Source organism: Scylla paramamosain, chromosome 23 (assembly GCF_035594125.1).
Source record: "Scylla paramamosain isolate STU-SP2022 chromosome 23, ASM3559412v1, whole genome shotgun sequence".
NCBI lineage: Eukaryota > Metazoa > Arthropoda > Malacostraca > Decapoda > Portunidae > Scylla > Scylla paramamosain.
In genome coordinates, this window is record NC_087173.1 from 13,775,755 (window position 1) to 13,797,412 (window position 21,658).

Genomic DNA, 21,658 nt, shown 5'->3' on the forward strand with positions numbered 1-21,658 from the left:
GCACTTGCAGCCTTGGCTCTGTACCACTATTCCTTGGCACTTATTTAGACATTTACATAATCCACTTACCCCTCCCCCTTCCCTTCCTTCCGTCCCATCAACAACTGCATACTGTCCTTCCTTCTCCCCTTCCTCCCCTTCCCTCCCCTCTCCCCCTACCGTGACGTGACGCGACGTAACTACAACCTCTCTCTCTCTCTCTCTCTCTCTCTCTCTCTCTCTCTCTCTCTCTCTCTCTCTCTCTCTCTCTCTCTCTCTCTCTCTCTCTCTCTCTCTCTCTCTCTCTCTCTCTCTCTCTCTCTCTCTCTGCAAAAGGAAGATAAAATTGTCTTTTAATAGAAGAAATTTTCTGTGCATTTTAACATTCTAATATACATATTTTTCTGTCTATTTATTTGTTTATTTGTTTATTTTCACATTCTTATTCACCGTTTCATTTAACTTTTAATCATTCATTCGTACATTTATCTCCCTTTTCGTGTGCTCTTAATTTGTTCTTGGGCACACACAGTGTTGGTCAGAAATGGAGTAAACTTCTGTACGTAAATTTTAGCTCCACTAGGTACTCGTATATTGCATGTTTCCCTCACTGTGACGTTCTTCCATCAGATGCTGACAGTCTCTCAACAACACCAGACAAGTGATTGTTTCTTAGCACACCTGAGTTGAGGGACAGACCTGAACGCTAAACACGGTGGAAGGGAGTGTGGTGTGGCAGAGGAGATGAGATTGAGGTGGACGGGAGTGTGGTGGAGCAGAGGCGATGAGGTGAAGGTTAAGGCAGGAACGCTAGGCACGGTGGAAGGAAGTGTGATGTATTTGGTGACTGGCAGTGACTGTATACTTCCACTTCTGTATTACATAACTGACCACCACTGTATTTCCACTTCTGTATTACTTGACGAGGCGTGACTGTACCTCCACTCTAGTTTCGTCCATCCACGCGTGTAGTTTCTTACGTCCTTTCCTCCCGCGCACTTATCGCCGCCTCGCATCTGTCGGTTACTCCTCCGTAATTACGACTCTTGTTTGTGTGTTGCATGCTGTAGAATTCAAGCGGCCTCTTGGAACCTGTTTAACCCTTTCACTGCTACACAGAACAATTACCAGCACCAGAAGCAATGCGTGAAGTCTTTATGACCATCTACAAGAAAATTAACAATGAAAAAGAATATATTTTGCATTTTCTTCCCAGTTCAGAGAACAACTAAAGGTATTTCAGAGTGACTGGTAATTAGGGAGAGGGCTAAATATTCCATTGTAGCGCAGAGTTGCATAAAAGTAGAGAATTTTAAGCGCAGGATTTTACTACACACAATACGTAACATAATTGTAAAAGAACAGCTATTTAACTTAATAAAAATAACCTAATGTTAATCACAGAAATACTCCATTGTAGCTCAGAATTATACAAAATTAAAGACTTTTCAAGCGAGGATTTTATTTGGCACTACGTAATTCACCGATTGGCAGAGAGCAGCCTTGGAGTTTAATGAAAATCATCCAATATGATCCCAACTGAAGAAGTGCAGACTGCTGGATTCGTGGGGCTGTGACCCTTTCTTCCTTGCTTCTGTGCACGTCTTTTGGGCACGTGACGTGTGTGTGTCCGTGCGTGCGTGTGTGCGTGCGTGTGCGTGGCTTGTGTAGTCACCTCTCGCTTGACAAGCCTGTATATGCGACATATATATTTGATCGTCCTTTCTCTTCCTCCTTCTTCTTTTCCTCCTCCTCCTCCTCCTCCTCCTCCTCCTCCTCCTCCTCCTCCTCCTCCTCCTCCTTCTCCTCCTCCTCCTCCTCCTCCTCCTCCTCCTCCTTTTGTTGCTTTACTGAAGTTCTTGCTGACTGAAAAAAAGTAGGAATAGTGGTACTTACAATGTCTTTTCAATATAAAATTTCATTAGTTTCTCATTATTACATATATATATATATATATATATATATATATATATATATATATATATATATATATATATATATATATATATATATATATATATATATATATATATAATTTATCTATTTATTTATTTATTTATTTATTAATTAATTAATTAATTAATTAATTTATTTATTTATTTATATATATTTTTTTTACTATCCGTCCTGGGTGGAGGGAGCAGTGGGTGGGGAGGAGCTTTCGTCTGTGTTATCCTATTTTACTGCATGTTAGATAGTCAGATAGTCAAACATGTCTGCTTCCGTTTGTCCTCGTGTGTTTCTCTTCCTCCTCCTCCTCCACACTCCCATCATCTATATTAAGACATAATATATAGTAACAGAAATAATAATGCGTAGGTACTCGTGCCAACATGCTGTCACGAATTCTACGCAGTGGTGTCTGTTATTAATGTGTAACGTCCCTGATGATGCGGCGATACCCGAGATACCGGTGCCTTTGATAACGTGAGGCGTTTGTGTGTTTACAGACTGGGGTGTGTGCGCGCGTGTTAGTGAATGGGCTCATAGGTCTGTAATTTTGAAACGCTCTGCTCTCACTTCGACTATTTTCAAAGGTGTTTATCCAGATGCTTATGTAGAAATCTTGTTAATCTGTCACTAGAGCCGCAATAATACCGTCACTGAATGCCCGTCTTTTCAACTCAAGCCTTATGAAAGCAGTGGAGGTGCAGCGCAGATGTGTTTCAGAATACGGTCTTACAGCCTCAAAACGCCTCGATCAGCATATCTCTACTCGTCATGATAGGCTGCAGTGGAAGTTACCAGGCTTGTACGTCAGTGTTTTCATGGTTCTAGGGAAAGTTCAACAAGGGCTTTGCATCATCGGTGAGAAAAAGTGCCCATGAAAACCCCGGAAAATCATCTTGGTGGCCTTTGCAATTTGTCGTGATGAGAACACAAAGCGTGGCAGAACACGGCCAGTGTGACGCACGGCGGGGGTGGCTGACACGAGGAGGACCGACTTGCATGGACTGAATGTGTCTGAGAAGGATGTTATGAGGTCAGATTGAGTAGTATGTTTAGTCACGGTCAGGGGTCCTTATACCGCACTCTCTTCCACGGTGTCAAGAGGTCTCCATCAGCCCCCACCCAGCCCGTGACCTGCTAAGAGCCTATCTGAGCTGAAAATTTAGGTCTGTATTCTGAAACACTTCTGCGCCGCACCTCCACTACTTTCAAAAGGCTTTATTAATTTTGAAGTTACACTATTTTTTTAAGGGTGTTTTTAAGGGTGTCTTTATGGTTCTAGTGATAAATAAACAAGATTTCTACATTACTGACGGGAGAAACACTCTTGAGAACCTGGCTAGTCATTGCTGTGGCCTTTGAAAATAGTTGTGATGAGAGAGCAGAATGTTTCTGAAGACGGGCCTTAAAGGATTAAAGGAAAACGCAGAGCACATTAGGAGTTACTCGACTTTAAGCTATTGTGTATACTTGTACGTTGTGGGTGAAGGTGTGTCAGGGCTAAGCATTTTTCTTCTTTATTATCATGACACCCTACGTCGCACATCTATTATGGTCTCTCTCTCTCTCTCTCTCTCTCTCTCTCTCTCTCTCTCTCTCTCTCTCTCTCTCTCTCTCTCTCTCTCTCTCTCTCTCTCTCTCTCTCTCCACGTGTGTGCTGCTTGGCATCGTCGCCATTGTTGCCTCATTGAAATAAACATCTCATCCACCCTCCGCCCTCCAGTCGCTCACAGGACATATTGAGGTGCGCACGACTACTGCTCTGCCTTGCCGTGTGAGGGAAGGTGAGGTGGCGAGTGATGCAACTGAGAAAGGAGATATGTAGGAAAGAGTGGAAAATTAATTTGATACGAAGGAAGAAAACTTGAAGAAATAAGAGATCTGCAAAGAGAGGAAATAAAAACTGACACGAATACTAGTGCGAAGAAAAATAAAGAGAACTGAATTGAAAGGAAAATGGGTAAGAAAAGAAGGAAACTTTGAGTCAAGACGAAAGAAGGGAAGAGAAAGAGTAAACACAGGAAAACGAAGTCGAGACTGAGGAAGAAAATATAGTAAAAAAGTGGAAAAGGAGGGAGGAAAGAGGAAAGAGAGTAGGAGAATAAGGATACAAGATGTGAAAAACGGAATAACGAAACGCAAGGAAGGGAGAACAGGGAACAGGGAAAACCGACACTGACGAAGAGAAATTATGAATGGGCGATATGAAGGAATACACTTTTTTTTTATTGTTTTTTAGCTGCTTGGAGTATATGTAATGTTGAAATGGTTACCTGAAATCTCTCTCTCTCTCTCTCTCTCTCTCTCTCTCTCTCTCTCTCTCTCTCTCTCTCTCTCTCTCTCTCTCTCTCTCTCTCTCTCTCTCTCCAGTCAGAAGTGCGTATTAACATTTAACGTGTGTATGTGTGTATCTTGATAAGAGCAGATGAAGACAGCCCCGTACATGACAGTAATTCTTAGCTACAGGAAAACGGCGTGGGAAGAAAAGAAAAAAATCCTTCATTGTTGTTGGCGTTCTGTGGCAACAACCAAGACTCCACCGCCATGTCGTGCTGCTGCTTACAAGTTCACCAGATTACTTCCTTCCTCCCTGTCACTCTTACTTTCCTTATATTTTGCTTCTTCCCTGCCACTTACTTCCACCAGCTGGCTACCATCACCGCCATCCTGCCTCCCGCCTTCTGTCGCGCCTCAGCTTCACCACGCCTCCCGCGCCAGTTGACCTCATTTGTCTGCATGAACCAAGTGGTGCCTGCAGGTGGGCGAGGGTTGGGTGGGGGACTAGGGACGTCCTTCTCTCCCCTCCCCATCCGCCTTCATAGATTATGGAAGGCGTTTTTGTTTTTAAGAGTTTCGTTGCGGTTGTTATCTGAGGCCTGGAACACGACGCGACGCTCTGATTGGCCGATTGCCCTTGTTTTTGCCGGGAAATCTGACGCAGCTGGGGTGCTGAGCGGATGTCACACAGCTGAGTTTAGTCCACACTTGCTCGCCTTGTTCCGGTGGCTCGGCCTTGAGCACGGACTCTAAACCATGGTACAATTTGGCCGGTATTCTAAAACGCTTTGCTTTCTCACCACGACTATTTTTAAAGGCCACAGATGATTAGCTGGGTCCTTAAGAGTGTTTTTTTTTCCTGTTTATAGCGTAAAAATCCCGTTAGTATCTCACTAAAACTATAAAAACACTCTTAAAAATCCGTGTCACTTCAACTAGAGCCTTTTGAATGTCGTTGAGGTGCGGCACAAAAGGGTTTCTGAATACGGTCTATTCGCGTGGTGGTGCTGGTGTCACGTGACAGACAGGACAGCGGGGCTTTCTTCCGCACTTAACAATGGAACAACAGCCAGCAGAATTATACCAAATTTTATTGTAACATGCTCTCATTCATCGTAATTTTACATACAATTGCGTTTCGCCTGGCGTAACAGTAGCGTGGGGACTGCAGCACAGGACACAGGAATGGCTCTGTGCGGTCCTTAAAGTGACCACAAGTCAACACCTCACTCACGGCGGCGGTGTCATGTCAATAATTGTGATTTTAGTGCATAAGACCACATATTTAAACAGTTCTGCGCTGCACCTCCACTACTTTCAAAAGACTCTAGTTGACGTTACACGGGTTTTTAAGGATACTGGCTATGGTTTTAGTGACAGATTAACAAGATTTCCACATTATTAACAAGAGAAAGAATTTTTTGTAACCTTTGAAAATAGTCATGGTGAAAGAGCAGAGCGTTTCTGAACACGGGCCACAGATCTCGCCAACACGTAATTATTGCCCTAGAGATAAATGTAGCCTTCAGTAAGTAACTGTCACTGAATCTGGACGCGTCATGTGGTTAGTAAGACCATCGTCATCATCCAAATAACACATAATTATAGCAGGATCTAATCTATCACCCGTAATTTCGTTTCTGCTGAGAAGCGTACAGTGTGCCTGGATGAGTGTGCCGCCCCTGCCACCGTCGCCACCGCCCGCCACACAAGTCTGCGGGAGTGAGTGGACGCGGTTCGATCCGTCTGGGCAGCGAGCGCAAATCAGCCTATACATACAAACGAGAGACGTAAACCTTTCCCGCTAACATTCTTCCCTCATTCTTTTCTTATCGTTTAGTGTTCATTATTTACTTATTTATTCATCCACTCATTCATTCATTCATTCAATCATACATTCATTTATTATTTTTACATTTTACGTCTTGTCATGATTCAGTCTGTTATTATAGTTCTTCGTGACGCTAACTTTGTTATTGATGGCGTTGCCTTTCCCTTTCTTATATCAAACACGCACGGCAATAAGCAAAACATACAATGCTGCCTAGTACATATCCTTATAATGGTCCGTATTCTGAAACGCTTTGCTTTCTCACCACGACTATTTTTCAAAGGCCACAGAGATGACTAACCGGATTCTCAAGACTCCTGTCGGTAATGTAGAAATCTTATTAATCTGTCAATAGAACCATAAAAAAAAAACACCATTAAAAAATCGTGAATCTTTAACAACCAGTCTTTTGAAAGTAGTGGAGGTGCGGCGCAGAAGTGTTTCAGAATATAGTCCCGTCTTGAAATAGATTTAGAAAAGAGATAAGAAAAATGGTTCTCAAATAGAGTGGTAGATGAACTGAATGGAAACCAATTGAGTCATTAGGGAGCCTTAAAAGATTAGATGAATTTATGGAGAGGTGGAAATAAGTAGGTTTTTTTTTTTTCTTACAAGGACTGCCACGTGTATAGGCCTGATGGCATCTTGCAACTTCCTTTGTTTTCTTTTGTTCTCAATGTGCCGTCTTCTCTCTAGGTCCAATCTCACCAACTAACTCTGCGACGCTGCCTCGTATTCAGAAACGCTTTTGCTTTCTCACCACGACCATTTTCAAAGGCCACAGAGATGTTTAGCCGGATTCTCAAGGCTGTTTTTCCTGTTGATAGTGTAGAAATATTGTTAATCTAGAGCCCTAGAAACACCCTTGGAAACCCGTATAGCTTCAACTAGAGACCTTTAAAACTAGTCAGGATGCGGACTGAAATGTTTCAAAATATGAACCATAACTTATTCTGCGTCTTTTCCCCAGGTCCATTCTCACCACCACCACCATCTCCACCGACACCACCGACACCACCAGCATGCCGGCCAAGCGCGTGCCCACCAGCGACACCACGGAGGCCCTCACGGCGGAGCTGGAGCCCATGACTCCCAAGGAGGAGAGGCCACCTGGGGAGGTGGGCGAGGATGAAACGCAAAAGACACAGCTCAAGAAGGAACTCGGCTTGCTGGAGGGCGTGGCCATCATCCTTGGCATCATTGTGGGCTCAGGTGTGTGTGTGTGTGTGTGTGTGTGTGTGTGTGTGTGTGTGTGTGTGTGTACCAAATTGTTTTTGCATTTTCTCATTTTTGCAATCCTTTATATTAATATTGCTTTATTTTTTATTCTTGTGTATATTTTTGTTTTGGCTTGTTATTATTATTATTATTATTATTATTATTATTATTATTATTATTATTATTATTATTGTTGTTGTTGTTATTGTTGTTGTTTTCACACGAATCTGTATGGTACAGTAGTCTATGTATGTGTATATTCTGGAAAGCTAAATATTATCAGATTTTCTTCTCTTTTTTTCTTTTGAGTTCTCTTGATGATGTAACAAATAATAATAATAATAATAATAATAATAATAATAATAATAATAATAATAACAATAATAATAATAAAATAATAATAATAATAATAATAATAATAATAATAATAATAATAATAATAATAATAATAATAATAAAAATAGTAATAAAATTTTATAATAAACATCTTGAGAGACAAAAATATACAAGGGAAAAGCATGATGATATAATGTAATGCTATAATGTAAAAAAATTGTAAACACCAGTACCAATACTAATTATCAGAAAATAGCAAAAGTAATACTAACTGTAGCAATGTGTGTGTGTGTGTGTGTGTGTGTGTGTGTGTGTGTGTGTAGCAGATGTGAAAATGTTAACACAGTAATTATCAAGGTCTCTCTCTCTCTCTCTCTCTATCTCTCTCTCTATCTCTCTCTCTCTGTGGTAATTATTGTACATTGGCAACACTGACTGGAGTTACTGTTTTCACGTTTGGTAGCACTGTGTATCGTCAGTCACAATGGTACCACAGGCCAGTGCAGACCTAGCTGTTTCCTTCTGTTAATGTGTGAGTTTGTGTGTGTATTTATGTTGTTTTGTCCTGTTATGTACTGTGTTCGTGCTGTGTTGCATGATTGTCATTAATTGTTTATATTGAGTTAATGTGTTGTGTAATTGTCGGTAGTTATTTTTGTCTGTATCTGTTACAAATATGAGAGCCTGGTATTTTGTTGAATAAAGCTTGGAGTTGCCACCAAGCGTTTCAGTCTCATTACACACTCTCTCTCTCTCTCTCTCTCTCTCTCTCTCTCTCTCTCTCTCTCTCTCTCTGCAGGCATCTTCACCTCGCCCAAGGGAGTGCTGAGGGAGACAGGCAGCGTGGGCATGTCGCTGGTGGTGTGGGTGATGTGTGGCCTCATGTCGCTGGTGGGCGCGCTATGCTATGCAGAGCTGGGCACATCCATACCAAAATCAGGCGGAGACTATGCGTACATTAATGCTGGCTTTGGCTCCCTCCCTGCCTTCCTTTTCCTCTGGGCTGCCAACCTCATCTTTGTGTAAAGTTAAGTTTATTGTGCAAGTGTTCAAGTGGTGACCATCATGTCTATAAGTGCATAAGGGTTTTGCCATCTTACTAATATCTTACTTGATCTTAATACTTAGTGCTGTGATAACTTTACACTGAAAACTGTAACTTAATGCTCATCTAGAACATTTCACATTCCTTAGTTCACTGTTATATTATCAAAGCTTTGGCCTTCTTCAGTAGTGTGTTGTTATACTGGTACAGTGCCTGTGTCCCTCTTACTTGATATTAGTACTTATTAATGCCATGATAACTATGCACACTGTATAACATTAATGTTCACCTCCCATTCAAGCATCCAAAACTGTACATTTCACTGGCATATTGCTAATGCTTTGGTCTTCCTCAGTAGTGTGTGCTGTACTGATGCCTCTGTCCCTCTCCAGGCCCACCACCAATGCCATCATGGCGCTGGCCTTTGCCAAGTATGTGATTCAACCGTTCTTCCCCAACTGTGACCTGCCAGACGATGCTGTGCGGCTCATTGCAGCACTGTCCATATGTGAGTGATGCTTTGGTCCTGGAGCACACACACACACACACACACACACACACACACACACACACACACACACACACACACACACACACACACACACACAGAGTAGTCACTATGATGGTTCCGGAGTTGAGTAAGGTGACCTGTGAAGAGAGATTAAGAATGCTGGAAATTCCTATCCTTGAAAATAGGAGACAGAGAGGGGATTTAATAAACATCTATAGAATGATAAATGGTATGAAAAATATGAACAAAGAATGTTTTATAACTTTAGACACACAGTACAAGGGAACACAGTAAGAAATTGAAGAAGTAAGAAGTTGAAGAACTGTTGAAGAGACATCAAAAAGTATAGTTTTCCTCACAGAAGTGTGAACAAAGGGAATGAACTCAGTGAAGATGTTGTCAATGCCATAACTGTCCATGCTTTTAAGACCAAACTGGATAGATGCAGAGATGGGATACTATGAGATTACTCCCCTCCCATAAACCACAACTAGGTAAACTAGGTAAACACACACACACACACACACACACACACACACACACACACACACACACACACACACACACACACACACACACACACACACACACACACACACACACTGTTTTATTTATTTATTTATTTTTATATATATATTTTTTTTTTTATTCTTATAATTCCAGCATCTTTTCATCTTTAGATATATAGATATTTTTTTTTACTGCACCAAGAAAAATATGTACAGTATATACACATTATAGGTTGTGGTCCATAAAAAAACACATTAAAAAGGTTTTGACCAGTTCTTATGCTTTTACAAATATTACATCATACAGAGTTTCTTTTGACAGATTTACTATATTATGTATAGTATGGTTCTCTGTAATAATGAAAGGCATTGTTTATTATTTCTTATTCTGTTTAGAGTTGTGTAGTTTTTTAATATTTGACTGTTACTGTGTCCTCCCCATCCAGGCTTCCTGACAGCACTGAATTGCTGGAATGTACGAGTCACCACCAAGCTGCAGGATTTCTTCATGGTGACCAAGATTGGTGCATTGCTCATTGTCATCATTGCTGGCATTGTCCACCTTTGCATGGGTGAGTGTTTGAACAAGTGAGCAGTGAGTGAGTGAGTCAATGTGTCTTTAGCAGCGTTGCCTTTCACTGCAATGCCATCAGCCAGTCAGTCAGTCAGGTGTCAGTCTACATTATATTAATTTTGGGGAGTCTTGTATCCCATAGCTATTAAGTATATTTTAAAAGACTGATGTTTACTTTATTTTTTGTAGGGATAGAACAAAATCATATGTGTCTGAGACCTCACATAGCAAGTTTGATTGATCCTGTTGTGAAATCTTGTTAATTGTAGTAGCACACCAATCTAATCATTCTTTAGTGCCTTCAGTTATATGTGTTCATGTTTCCTATGGCTTTCTATTTTAACCCTTGTTTAAGTCTTGTTAGTAAGCCATTTTTATGCATAGAACTTTGCTTTATTGTGCTTTTGTTGATTCTTTACAGTCAAGATGTGAAAAATCCAAGTTCCAGAACACATTAAAAGTTCCTAACAGTCTTTCTGAAGTACACAAAAAAAAAATCTACATCATAATAATCTTCACCTCCACTTTTTAGGCAACACTGGGAACTTCCACAACTCCTTCCAGGGCACCAGCACTGAGCCAGGCGAGATAGCTGTCTCCTTCTACTCAGGCATATTTTCCTATGCTGGATGGAACTACCTCAACTTCATGACGGAGGAGCTGAAGAACCCATTTGTGTGAGTACCGTCTCTCCCTCACTTGGCACCACTCTGCCACTCACACCAGCTGGTTTGTAGGCCTTGGCTCAAGCTTTACTGTGACAAGACACAAACACAAGGCAAAGCACGACTGACTGTGAGGTGCTTCCCTTATGGTCCAAGCAGTAAAAACTTGTCCTTTTGGGTTGTCAGATTTGGGTTCAAGCTCTAGTCAGGTTTACCTCGCTCATTTATGATAGATTAATTTCTTGCTGTTTTTGTAATGGAGAGCATACTTCTTTGTAGAGTTGTGACAGAATGGTCTATCTTTTAAGCATATACCTTTGCTTTTTATCTGTTATCTATAAATCGTGATATGTGAATCATCTTTTTCCATTTTGGACTTGTATATTTTGCAAATGATCTATATGTCTTTGTATCAAATTAACATGCCACCTAAAGGTATCATGAATGCAAATTACCTTTGTTTTTGTATTATTTTGATTTCTTTGTTGGAGTGACAAATATTGTTTCATTGGTTACAGTGTTTTCCTCATAAAGTATTTTTGTTCCTTCCTTGGATTCTGTATAACTATTTTTGTATAAATTTATGTGAAGGAAATAGTAATATCTTGTTCACATTATGGGTTTTCTATACATTACATCTTCACAAGAAATAATTAAGAACAGCTTTACTAGAATATGAGCAACATTGTGAAGGTTATGTCCTGTTAGTACATAATTAATTTTGAGAAATACAAGGAGCTCAATGATCAGATATCACCACCAGTCACCACCAGTCCTGTTAACATCACACCCTGCCCACAGTAACCTGCCCCGGGCCGTCTACATCTCCCTGCCACTGGTGACGCTGGTCTACGCGATGGCCAATGTTGCCTACCTGGCTGTGCTCTCCCCTGTCGACATGCTGGCCTCTGATGCCATTGCTGTTGTGAGTACACCATTGACAGCTTCCATGAGTAATTTGCATTGTGTTGTTGATGGCACCATGTGAATGTTGTGGCACAAGTGATAGAGAAGTTAGTCAGATCATTCGGTAATTATTTTTATAGAGAACGTAATTATAGCAGACATTGCTCGGACTTTTCTAGTGTTTTGAGTCCATTCTTTAAACTTTACAATTATATGTAATAGCTTAGATATTTTGGTTCTCCTATTAGCATACCACAGTGTATTTATGTTAGAGGAAAAGACAATAATCAGGAATTATCATTAATATTAAGTTTGGCTTATCTAGCAGCTGCAGACTTCAAGCATTATATAATATGAGAATTACTTACCTTTCTAAATTTTCTCCCCTTTGTTTTTTAATAATTTTATCACACACTATCCAAGCTAATGGTCAGTGTTACAGAACATAATCTTAGTTGTTGTTGTTGCCTTGATGACAGACCTTTGCTGACCGTCTAATGGGCAGCGGCAGCTGGGTGATGCCCTTGCTGGTGGCCCTCTCAGCCTTTGGTGGTCTCTCAGTGCACATCATGACTTCCTCCAGGTGGGTGTTGCTCCCGCTAGCCTTTCAGATCTATTTTCATCTGTTCACCACCTATTTTGTTTGTTGATGTAATATATATATAATTTTCCCAGCTGATTCATCACTCTTCCTGACCACCTGCTCTTAGATAGGAAAAACTAGGTAAATCCCACTACATCCACACATCTCAGGCTATCTACTATCTCTATACCAGGCTTGTTTTATCCTTCAGGGTAGATAGGCAAGGCAAGGCATCAACATGAGGGTCTGGAGAAAATTTAACTGTTCTTCCTCTCATACACTTGACTCATCATAACCACAAATGCATACTACTTCACTTCAGGATTGTCTAGCTCTTTTGGACTGAGGAATTTAGGCTTTCTTAATTCAAAACACAATTAAGAAAACTAAGAGAACTTGTAAAAGAAGCCATCAGGCCTACATGTGGCAGTCCATGCAGGGAACATACTGACACATCTATTTCTATCTTTCATTGTCATCCATCAATTATAAGAAACGTAAGGAAATTCTCTCTCTCTCTCTCTCTCTCTCTCTCTCTCTCTCTCTCTCTCTCTCTCTCTCTCTCTCTCTCTCTCTCTCTCTCTCTCTCTCTCTCTCTCTCTCTCTCTCTCTCTCTCTCCTCTCCTCTCTCTCTCTCTCTCTCTCTCTCTCTCTCTCTCCTCTCTCTCTCTCTCTCTCTCTCTCTCTCTCTCTCTCTCTCTCTCTCTCTCTCTCTCTCTCTCTCTCTCTCTCATACCTAAACTCACATCTGGTGTTATACTCCTGCTTTCAGGTTTTCTGTCATATATGAATAGCTGTAGTGTTTGGTGAAAATACCACTATGCTATATTAAGAGATTTCCTGCTTCAGTTATAACCACTAATGATGATGGAGTTCAATTCTAAAGTTATCTTATTTATTTTAACAGAGAATCCACTTTATTCAAGAATTTAGATATACTTGATTGCAAGATTTCCATGAGCTCCACAATCCATTCCTTTCATACACTCCCTCTACTCTCTGTCAGATTTAGAGCACAAGTTATGACTGGTAGTAATGCCCCACTCACCAGCTTAATGATGTTGACAGGTTGTGCTTCGTGGGTGCAAGACAAGGCCACTTCCCAGACAACCTTGCTCTTATCAACTGCAAATGCAACACTCCAATGTCTTCTCTCATCTTCCTGGTAAGACATTGTGCAATGCTATGTGTGTGTGTGTGTGTTTATAGTTTTTTTTTATTATTGTCATTAACAGATTCATTGCTGTGGCTTTTATGTATTTTAAAACAGTATGTGTGACACATTTCATAATTTTTGTGAATAGTAGCTTTTGTTCAATTAGTACTCTACATGTTGAGGTTGTGTTCTTTTGAAGTTGGACAAAAACAACATAATTTTTTGTGTTATTTTCAATGTTTTTTTTGTCTGTAAAATACTACTACCACTACTACTGTGTGTGTGTGTATGTGTGTGTGTGTGTGTGTGTGTGTGTGTGTGTGTGTGTGTGTGTGTGTGAGCATGCATCATGGTCCATATGGTGTCCCCTCAGGATGTGCAGTGTGAGCTAATATTTTGACAGATGGAAAGAAGTATGGAAGTGAATGTACTTATGTGTACATTATTGCTTACCTACACAAACATTTTTAGTTCTTAACTTCATCAGTCTCTAGTTTCCAAGTTTATGTATTTGTATGAAAAGTGATTGATGAGTTTTCCTAGAGTTATTAATAGATTTACACACACACACACACACACACACACACACACACACACACACACACACACACACACACACACACACACACACACACACACACACACACACACACACACACACACACACACACACACACACACACACACACACACAGTTTTTATATATTATTCAGTCAGACAGAACACATCCTCACAAATGAAGAAAATAGATTTAGGTTGGAATGTTTAGTTAGCTTGGTGCATCTAAAAGTGAATATTTGTCTAAATGCAGTTTGTCTATTATTTTCTTGTAATCACCTCCTGTATCAGAACAAAAGCATGTGGGACTAGTTCAAAGTACCTGGTGCCACAGCCCCACATGATGAGATCTGGCACAACTGCCTGTAATGCCCCTTCCTGCTCTCCTTCACTCAGTCATTAACAGTTTGTCTTACCGAATGAGAGGTTGACAAGGCATTCCATTTTAACCACAGCTTGGAATATTCACAAAGACTCACCTCCACCTCCTCTCCTTCCTCTTCCAGGGCCTGTTGTCACTGGTCTACCTCTCCACCACGGACATCTACTGCCTCATTGACTACACCAGCTTTGTAGAGAGTTCATTCATCCTGTGCAGTATTGCCAGTCTGCTGTACATGCGCTGGAAATACCCTGACATGGAGCGGCCCATCAAGGTGAGCACCAGACAGCAGTGGTGGCTGTGATTATGATTTGCCTGTGGTTTTATTTTTATTTATTTATATATATTTTTTTTTTATTCATTTATTGTTATTTGTTTATTTATTTATTTGTTGTGTGTGTGTGTGTGTGTGTGTGTGTGTGTGTGTGTGTTTTCTCACAACTCAATATGGGAATGGGATTATGATGATGATTCAGCCTTAGAAAATGGAGCAATGGAAGAAGATGAAATAACAGGATAAGAAAAAAAAAGACTGAAAGAGGAGAAGCAGGAGAAAAATAGGGTTAGCAGGAGAAGGAGAATAGGATGTTACTTGGGAACAACAACAATTGATCTGAAAGGAGAGGTGAAAACCCCACACTGGTGGATTACCAGTTTCAGGAATCATGGCCTGCTGTGTGAGAGTGCTGGCCCAGGGAGTCAATCCCCAACAACTTGGTTTCATGGCTGCCTTTACAAGAAAACCTGTTTCATTAAGTCTGTTCACTGAAAGCTGAACTAGGCAAGCTGTGTCACCCTAGATGAATTAGTGAGAAATAAAGAAAATGTATCAATAAATGCATCGCCAACATGAGTTAGGCACCACTGCTGCCACACAACCACCACATCAATACATACTAGCTCCTCAGAGCTTATTTATAGTTGAAATGTATAATTATCATGATGATCTGTTGAACAAGAGACAAACCACTTCACTCCAAGAAGGCTGCTGTGTGCATTGGTGAGGTACACATTACCTCATCTGTTGCAAAAACTTTTGTTGTGACCATTTTTTGTAGGAGTTATTAGGAACACCTGTTATAGATACATAATGTGGTAGTAGCTGAAAGAGGACATACTTGTCACAGAAATTATACTAAATATATAGACCAATGTCATGCTGATAATTAGAACAGGACACAGATGCCACAAGACTACAACGCCTCCCTCTCTGTGCAGGTGAACATCATCGTTCCCATCGCCTTCCTGCTGGTGTGTGGCTTCCTGGTGTTTCTGCCGCTGTAAGTGCGGCCATATGAGGTGGGCATGGGCCTGCTCATCACTGGCTCTGGGGTGCCTGCCTACTTCCTCTTTGTGTACTGGCAGAACAAGCCAAAAATTGTCAGAACAGCACTTGGTGAGTGGTCTGTTTATGGTTGTCCTTTTGTTCAAGGGATGTTAGGCCAGTGTGCCACAAAATAGTAGCAAGACAATACTGAGTGGTATGAATGAGCCCTTACTTGTGGAGGGGCACTGAAAGACTAGGGTTTTCTTTTCCATCTTTCTTGAATATTTCTTGATAATGTGAGTAATATTCACTGTTTGCCATATTTTCCTTGGCAAGAAAATAAATGATGAACAGTATGGTTTACCACCTTCTTACATTAAACTATTTCAGTGCCATCTATTCACTCACCAACAGCTGAAGCAAGGAATATACATCCATACTTTCATTCATATAATAATGTAATAACATTCTCAGTATTTGTTTACATCTTAGCCTCAAGCTTTATAAATTTATGTGCATCTATCTCTATACTAAGCAGACATTCTCACAAAAAGTACAGAGAATTAAACTATCCATTCCCTCACACAGCATCACCTGACCTGGTGTCCACACATCCAAAACTGACATTGTCCTGTGTCCTTCCAACAGATCAACTCACTGTTTGGACACAGTTGCTCTTCATATCTCTGAAAACTGAGTGAGGAGTGACTGACTGCACCTCCTCTACCATTACTACCATCACTGCTGCTGCTACTGCTGCTGCTGCCCTACCACAGCTGCCAAGAAATGCACTTGTGTGTGTGTGTGTGTGTGTGTGTGTGTGTGTGTGTGTGTGTGTGTGTGTGTGTGTGTGTCATTATATCATACAGCCTTCACATATTTTATCCACTCGATTATGGTTCTGTGCATCATGGCAAATCACACTGCTGGTAGACAATGGATATCTGAAATGTTCCCTACTTTAATTCCCTCTGAACAGTAATACCAAAAAAAAAAAAAAAAAAAAAAAAAACAAGAAAAGGTTCTCAGGGGCAGAATGGTGAACAAATGGCAATCGTTGACACAAAGCAGACTTCACTCGTCAGTTTAGACATTAACCACCTCACCTGTTGTTGTAAGCCAGTGGTTCTCAACCTGGGCGCCTTGCCAAGAATTTAGGGGGGCCATGGCGGGCTGTTTCAAGTTATACATTTCTAAATAATGTTAATAATCTAAATAAGGAAAAAAAAAAACTTGCATCACTGCCTCGGAAGAAGAAAATTTAGTGTCAATACAAGACAGTAATGGCTGTACACTTTGTAATGAAGCAGTGTTCTCATCTCTTTTTTTTTTTTTTTTTTTTTTTTTTTTTTTTTTTTTTTTTTGTCGTGGTGGGATTCTGGATAAAAATGAAGGGAAGCCACACGAATGTTGAGAATCCATGAAGGGGGAATGGAGAGAAAAAGGTTGAGAACCACTGACTAAGCTAACTACTCCGAGGTATAGAGGAGGTATAGAAGGAGGGAAAAGTTGGTGGCCCATCCACAATGGTGTGTCTGTTCAGTAGTGAAGGTTTGTACAAGTCATCGCTTCGTCATGCCCGTTTTCTCTCTTCCTCAGCCTGCTGGTGCCGCGTTTTTTTTTTTTTTTTTTTTTTTTTCTATGTAGGAAGGACACTGGCCAAGGGCAACAAAAATCCAATAAAAAAAAATATGCCCACTGAAATGCCAGTCCCATAAAAGGGTCAAAGCAGTGGTCAAAAATTGATGAATAAGTGTCTTGAAACCTCCCTCTTGAAAGAATTCAAGTCATAGGAAGGTGGAAATACAGAAGCAGGCAGGGAGTTCCAGAGTTTACCAGAGAAAGGGATGAATGATTGAGAATTCTGGTTAACTCTTGCGTTAGAGAGGTGGACAGAATAGGGGTGAGAGAAAGAAGAAAGTCTTTTGCAGCGAGGGCGTGGAAGGAGGGGAGGCATGTAGTTAGCAAGCTCAGAAGAGCAGTTAGCATGAAAATAGCGGTAGAAGACAGCTAGATATGCAACTTTGCGGCGGTGAGAGAGAAGCTGAAGACAGTCAGTTAGAGGAGAGGAGTTGATGAGACGAAAAGCTTTTGATTCCACCCTGTCTAGAAGAGCAGTAGGAGTGGAACCCCCCCAGACATGTGAAGCATACTCCATACATGGACGGATAAGGCCCTTGTACAGAGTTAGCAGCTGGGGGGGGGATGAGAAAAACTGGCGGAGACGTCTCAGAACGCCTAACTTGAAGAGAATGGAGTGTTTACACAGGAATACACAGGAAATACGAGTGACAGGAGGCCTTGCGACGTCTTTCTAAAATTTCAATAAGTACCGAGGTAAGACTGATGGGTGAGTAGTTGCCAGCTTCGCTTTTATTACCTTTCTTGAATATCGTTGTGACATTTGCACATTTCCAATGACTCGGTACTGTTCCTTCACGTAACGATCTACTGAAGAGTAATTTCAGGGGTAACGTAAGTTCATCTTGACATTGTCGCAATAGTCTTGTTGATATTTTATCAGCGCCTGTGCTTTTATTGGGATCTAGGCTTCGTAGGTGTTTGGTTACATCGTCTTCGCTAATTATACCTATTCTTAGCCTTTCAATGTCAGATTTTTTGAACATATTGATCGCGGTCGGTAATGTCGAGATATCTTCGGTGATAAACACGCTATGGAAGACATTATTAAGAATCGCAGCCATGTTATTGTTGTCACTAACAAGCATGTTATTAGTATCTTTAGTCGGTGCAATTTTTCCTTTAACAGTTGTTTACTACGTATTTATTGAAAGAGTTTTTTTAGGGTTAGTTTTGGCTTTTTTGATACATTTATTTGAAGGTGACGTTTTTATTTTGTGATGTCCCTCTCACAACATCGTTTGGTTGTTACATGAAGTATATGGTCGTCATCTGATTTCCATTGTTTACAATTGACATATAAGCTCGTTTTTCTGGCGAGGATGTGTTCTGTGTCTTTCCTCATCCACTGAGGAGTTGTAGTGTTACTTATCCGTTTTCTTATTTGAGGGATCCATTTACTTGCAGCTTCAAGAAGAATGCTTGTCAAACTTGCGCACATCTGCTCCGTGTTTTTATTTGCAAACACGGATCGCCAATTGTTTCTTGTAATTCTGATTTAAGGGCCAGTATGTTACCTTTTTTTTATATAACTGGCGACAAGAAGTGCATTTTCTTTGGTATCAACCTCGCAATTTATTTCACATCGTACAATTTTATGCTCGCTGTTAGCCAGGACCTCGCCAACCTCACCAGCATTTATTGACTCGGCGTCTGATGCCAAGACAATATCCTGTGTATTGTTATCTAGGGTGGGTTTTCTTACGAAGTGAGAAAGATGTAGCTTGTTCACTATTTTGAGTAGCCGGGATGCCTCATTGTCACATGCGCAATTTTCCCAGTCAGTATGTGCTAAATTAAAATATTCACTTATAATGGATGTTTTTGTTTTTATTATTTTCTAATTCATAATATAACATTACTTCATTCTCTCTCTCTCTCTCTCTCTCTCTCTCTCTCTCTCTCTCTCTCTCTCTCTCTCTCTCTCTCTCTCTCTCTCTCTCTCTCTCTCAGAAAGTAATTGAAATTCAAAATTTTATTTATTTTTTCTTCATTTCCTTAATGAAGTTTGTTATTAATTTTTGTACACGTCATACACACTGCCTGTGTGAAGAGTGTTTGTTTGTTTGTTTTGTCTGTTTGTTTGTCTGTAGTGTCACGAGTGTTTATTATTTATTTATTTATTTATTAATTAATTAATTTATTTATTTTTTATTATTTTTTTTGTGTGTGTGTGTGTGTAGGACGAAGAATGTCCGGAAGAAAACCAAAGAAACCCATTAGAGAGAGAGAGAGAGAGAGAGAGAGAGAGAGAGAGAGAGAGAGAGAGAGAGAAGGAAAGGAAAGAAAAGAAAACGATAAACAGAGCGCCATGCAGGAGGAGGAGGAGGAGGGTGATGTGTTGAAATCTTGTAACAGCTGCAGCTTTACGAGCAGTGCTCAGTGCGTCTTTCAAATGACATAAGAAAGTTTAAGGGAATTTTAACATCATTTCACCTTGATGTATTTCATCTCCCGCAATTATACGATACATGTTACAAAAAAGTATCGAGCCTTGCTGGACTTTTTGTCATAGAGGACTTGTACTGCTGGATTTGTTATCATGTATGAGTTATGTGTTATATAAAACTGAAATAATGATAACTATTTTAAAGATTACGAATTTCATGTTACGATAAATAAATAAATAATAAATAAATAAATAAATAAATAAATAAATAACGATGTTTACGATCCGTGTCACGAAGATAACGATGCGATTCCACGATAACGATGCAATTTCATTTTCCACGATAACGATGCGATTCCATTTTCCACGATAACGATGCGATTTCATTTTCCACGATAACGATACGAATTTTCACGATAACGATGCGATCTCATTTTCCACGATAACGATACGAATTTCCACGATAACGATGCGATTTTATTTTCCACGATAACGATGCGATTTCATTTTCCACGATAACGATGCGATTCCACGATAACGATACGAATTTCCACGATAACGATGCGATTCCATTTTCTACGATAATGATACGAGTTTCCACGATAACGATGCGGGCGATGGCGATAGCTAAACGATAGCTATGTCTGCTCCCAGCCCCGTGGGTGTGAGGGCAGTGACGATGCAACCTTGCCGCGCCCCACACGGGTCGCCATGAGCGGTGACCCACCACACACCACTCCCCAACCACTGTCATGAAGTGAGCCCTTTTCTCCCCTAAAGGACCCCTCGTACTGCCAGTGTCTGGTGCATGGTGCACGGCGTGCCCTCGTTCATGGCGAGTTGTTCAGCCCGGCGTCATCATTCACCAGACTCTATGGAAGGAGCCCTTATCTCCCCATTAGGACGAAAGCCCTCAATCATCATTTAAATTTTGATCCGAATATAAAATCGTCGATTGCAAGTGAAAAATGGCTTTGGTTTAAGAGTGTGCAAGAGTCAGGTGATCAGTGAAACAAGGTGAGACAGCTTTGCTCCTCAGTATTTGAGTGTACCTTGCATGTTTGCTGCCCGTGAATATGCTCATGTACGTGTATGACTGGATAAAGGCAGTAATCCAATGGTAGCTGCCTAATGGGGAACTGTACAAGATTAGATCAATTTCTGGATAGCGAGGATAAGTGGACACAGGTTTGCATGTGTTGTACAACACCTGCCACCTGTACACCTACTGTTTTTTTTTTTCATGTTCTTATGCTCTTAAAAAAATATATATATTAATTTCTTGATGTTTCTGATCACGACGTCGTGTAAATAGGAATGTTTGAAATATAAGGACAAAAATAAAGGGATGAAGCAGCAAAGATGAAAGCTGTGAAGAGGTGAAGGGTTAAGGGGTTGATGAGTGGGTGAGGGAAGCTCTGTCAGAGAAAACAATGCATAGAGAGCAGGAATAAAGCAAACCGTGTGGTAGGATTAATTTTGTTGTTAAAGTACAAGTCCAGAACTATTATTAAAGTTGTACATCTACACAGATTATGGTGTGCATTTGTGGTCCCCACACTACAGTCCCCTTACTCTCAGTACAAAGGAGAAAGACTGAAAGTATACAGGGATGAGGACCATTCCTTGCGAAAGAAGACTGAACTTTTGAATTTACATTCCTTACAGAGGCGTAGGTTAAGCAGAGACCTGACAGAGGCCTTTGAGTGGTATGAGGCAGCCTGGTTGCATGGTGCACACCAGGAAGCATGATATTACCCACAATTGTAGGATACATGGAAGTGTACCTCACATGACTAGTGTGCATAAGAGTGCTGAGTAGGAAAAGATATAAATTGTGCTTAAAGTGTCACAAATTCATGTATTATATTAGTATATCAC

At 40.5% G+C, this 21,658-nt stretch overlaps 1 protein-coding gene across 2 annotated transcripts in view; it reads left to right on the forward strand.

The window, feature by feature from the left end:
• LOC135112249 (Y+L amino acid transporter 2-like) overlaps positions 1–21,306 on the forward strand; it is a 168,078-nt gene extending 146,772 nt beyond the window's left edge. Inside the window, exons 6-17 of one of the 2 annotated variants that reach the window (XM_064026510.1) lie at positions 7,008–7,249; positions 8,055–8,123; positions 8,391–8,613; positions 9,029–9,144; positions 10,115–10,228; positions 10,763–10,907; positions 11,697–11,820; positions 12,281–12,384; positions 13,453–13,549; positions 14,605–14,754; positions 15,699–15,876; positions 16,396–21,306. In XM_064026510.1, the coding sequence (XP_063882580.1) occupies positions 7,008–7,249; positions 8,055–8,123; positions 8,391–8,613; positions 9,029–9,144; positions 10,115–10,228; positions 10,763–10,907; positions 11,697–11,820; positions 12,281–12,384; positions 13,453–13,549; positions 14,605–14,754; positions 15,699–15,764 (1,450 nt within the window). In that variant the 3' untranslated portion in view covers positions 15,765–15,876; positions 16,396–21,306. Of the gene's footprint in view, positions 1–7,007; positions 7,250–8,054; positions 8,124–8,390; positions 8,614–9,028; positions 9,145–10,102; positions 10,229–10,762; positions 10,908–11,696; positions 11,821–12,280; positions 12,385–13,452; positions 13,550–14,604; positions 14,755–15,698; positions 15,877–16,395 lie in introns of both variants that reach the window. The other variant, XM_064026509.1, reaches the window with a different exon arrangement.
• Positions 21,307–21,658: the final 352 nt, after the last annotated feature.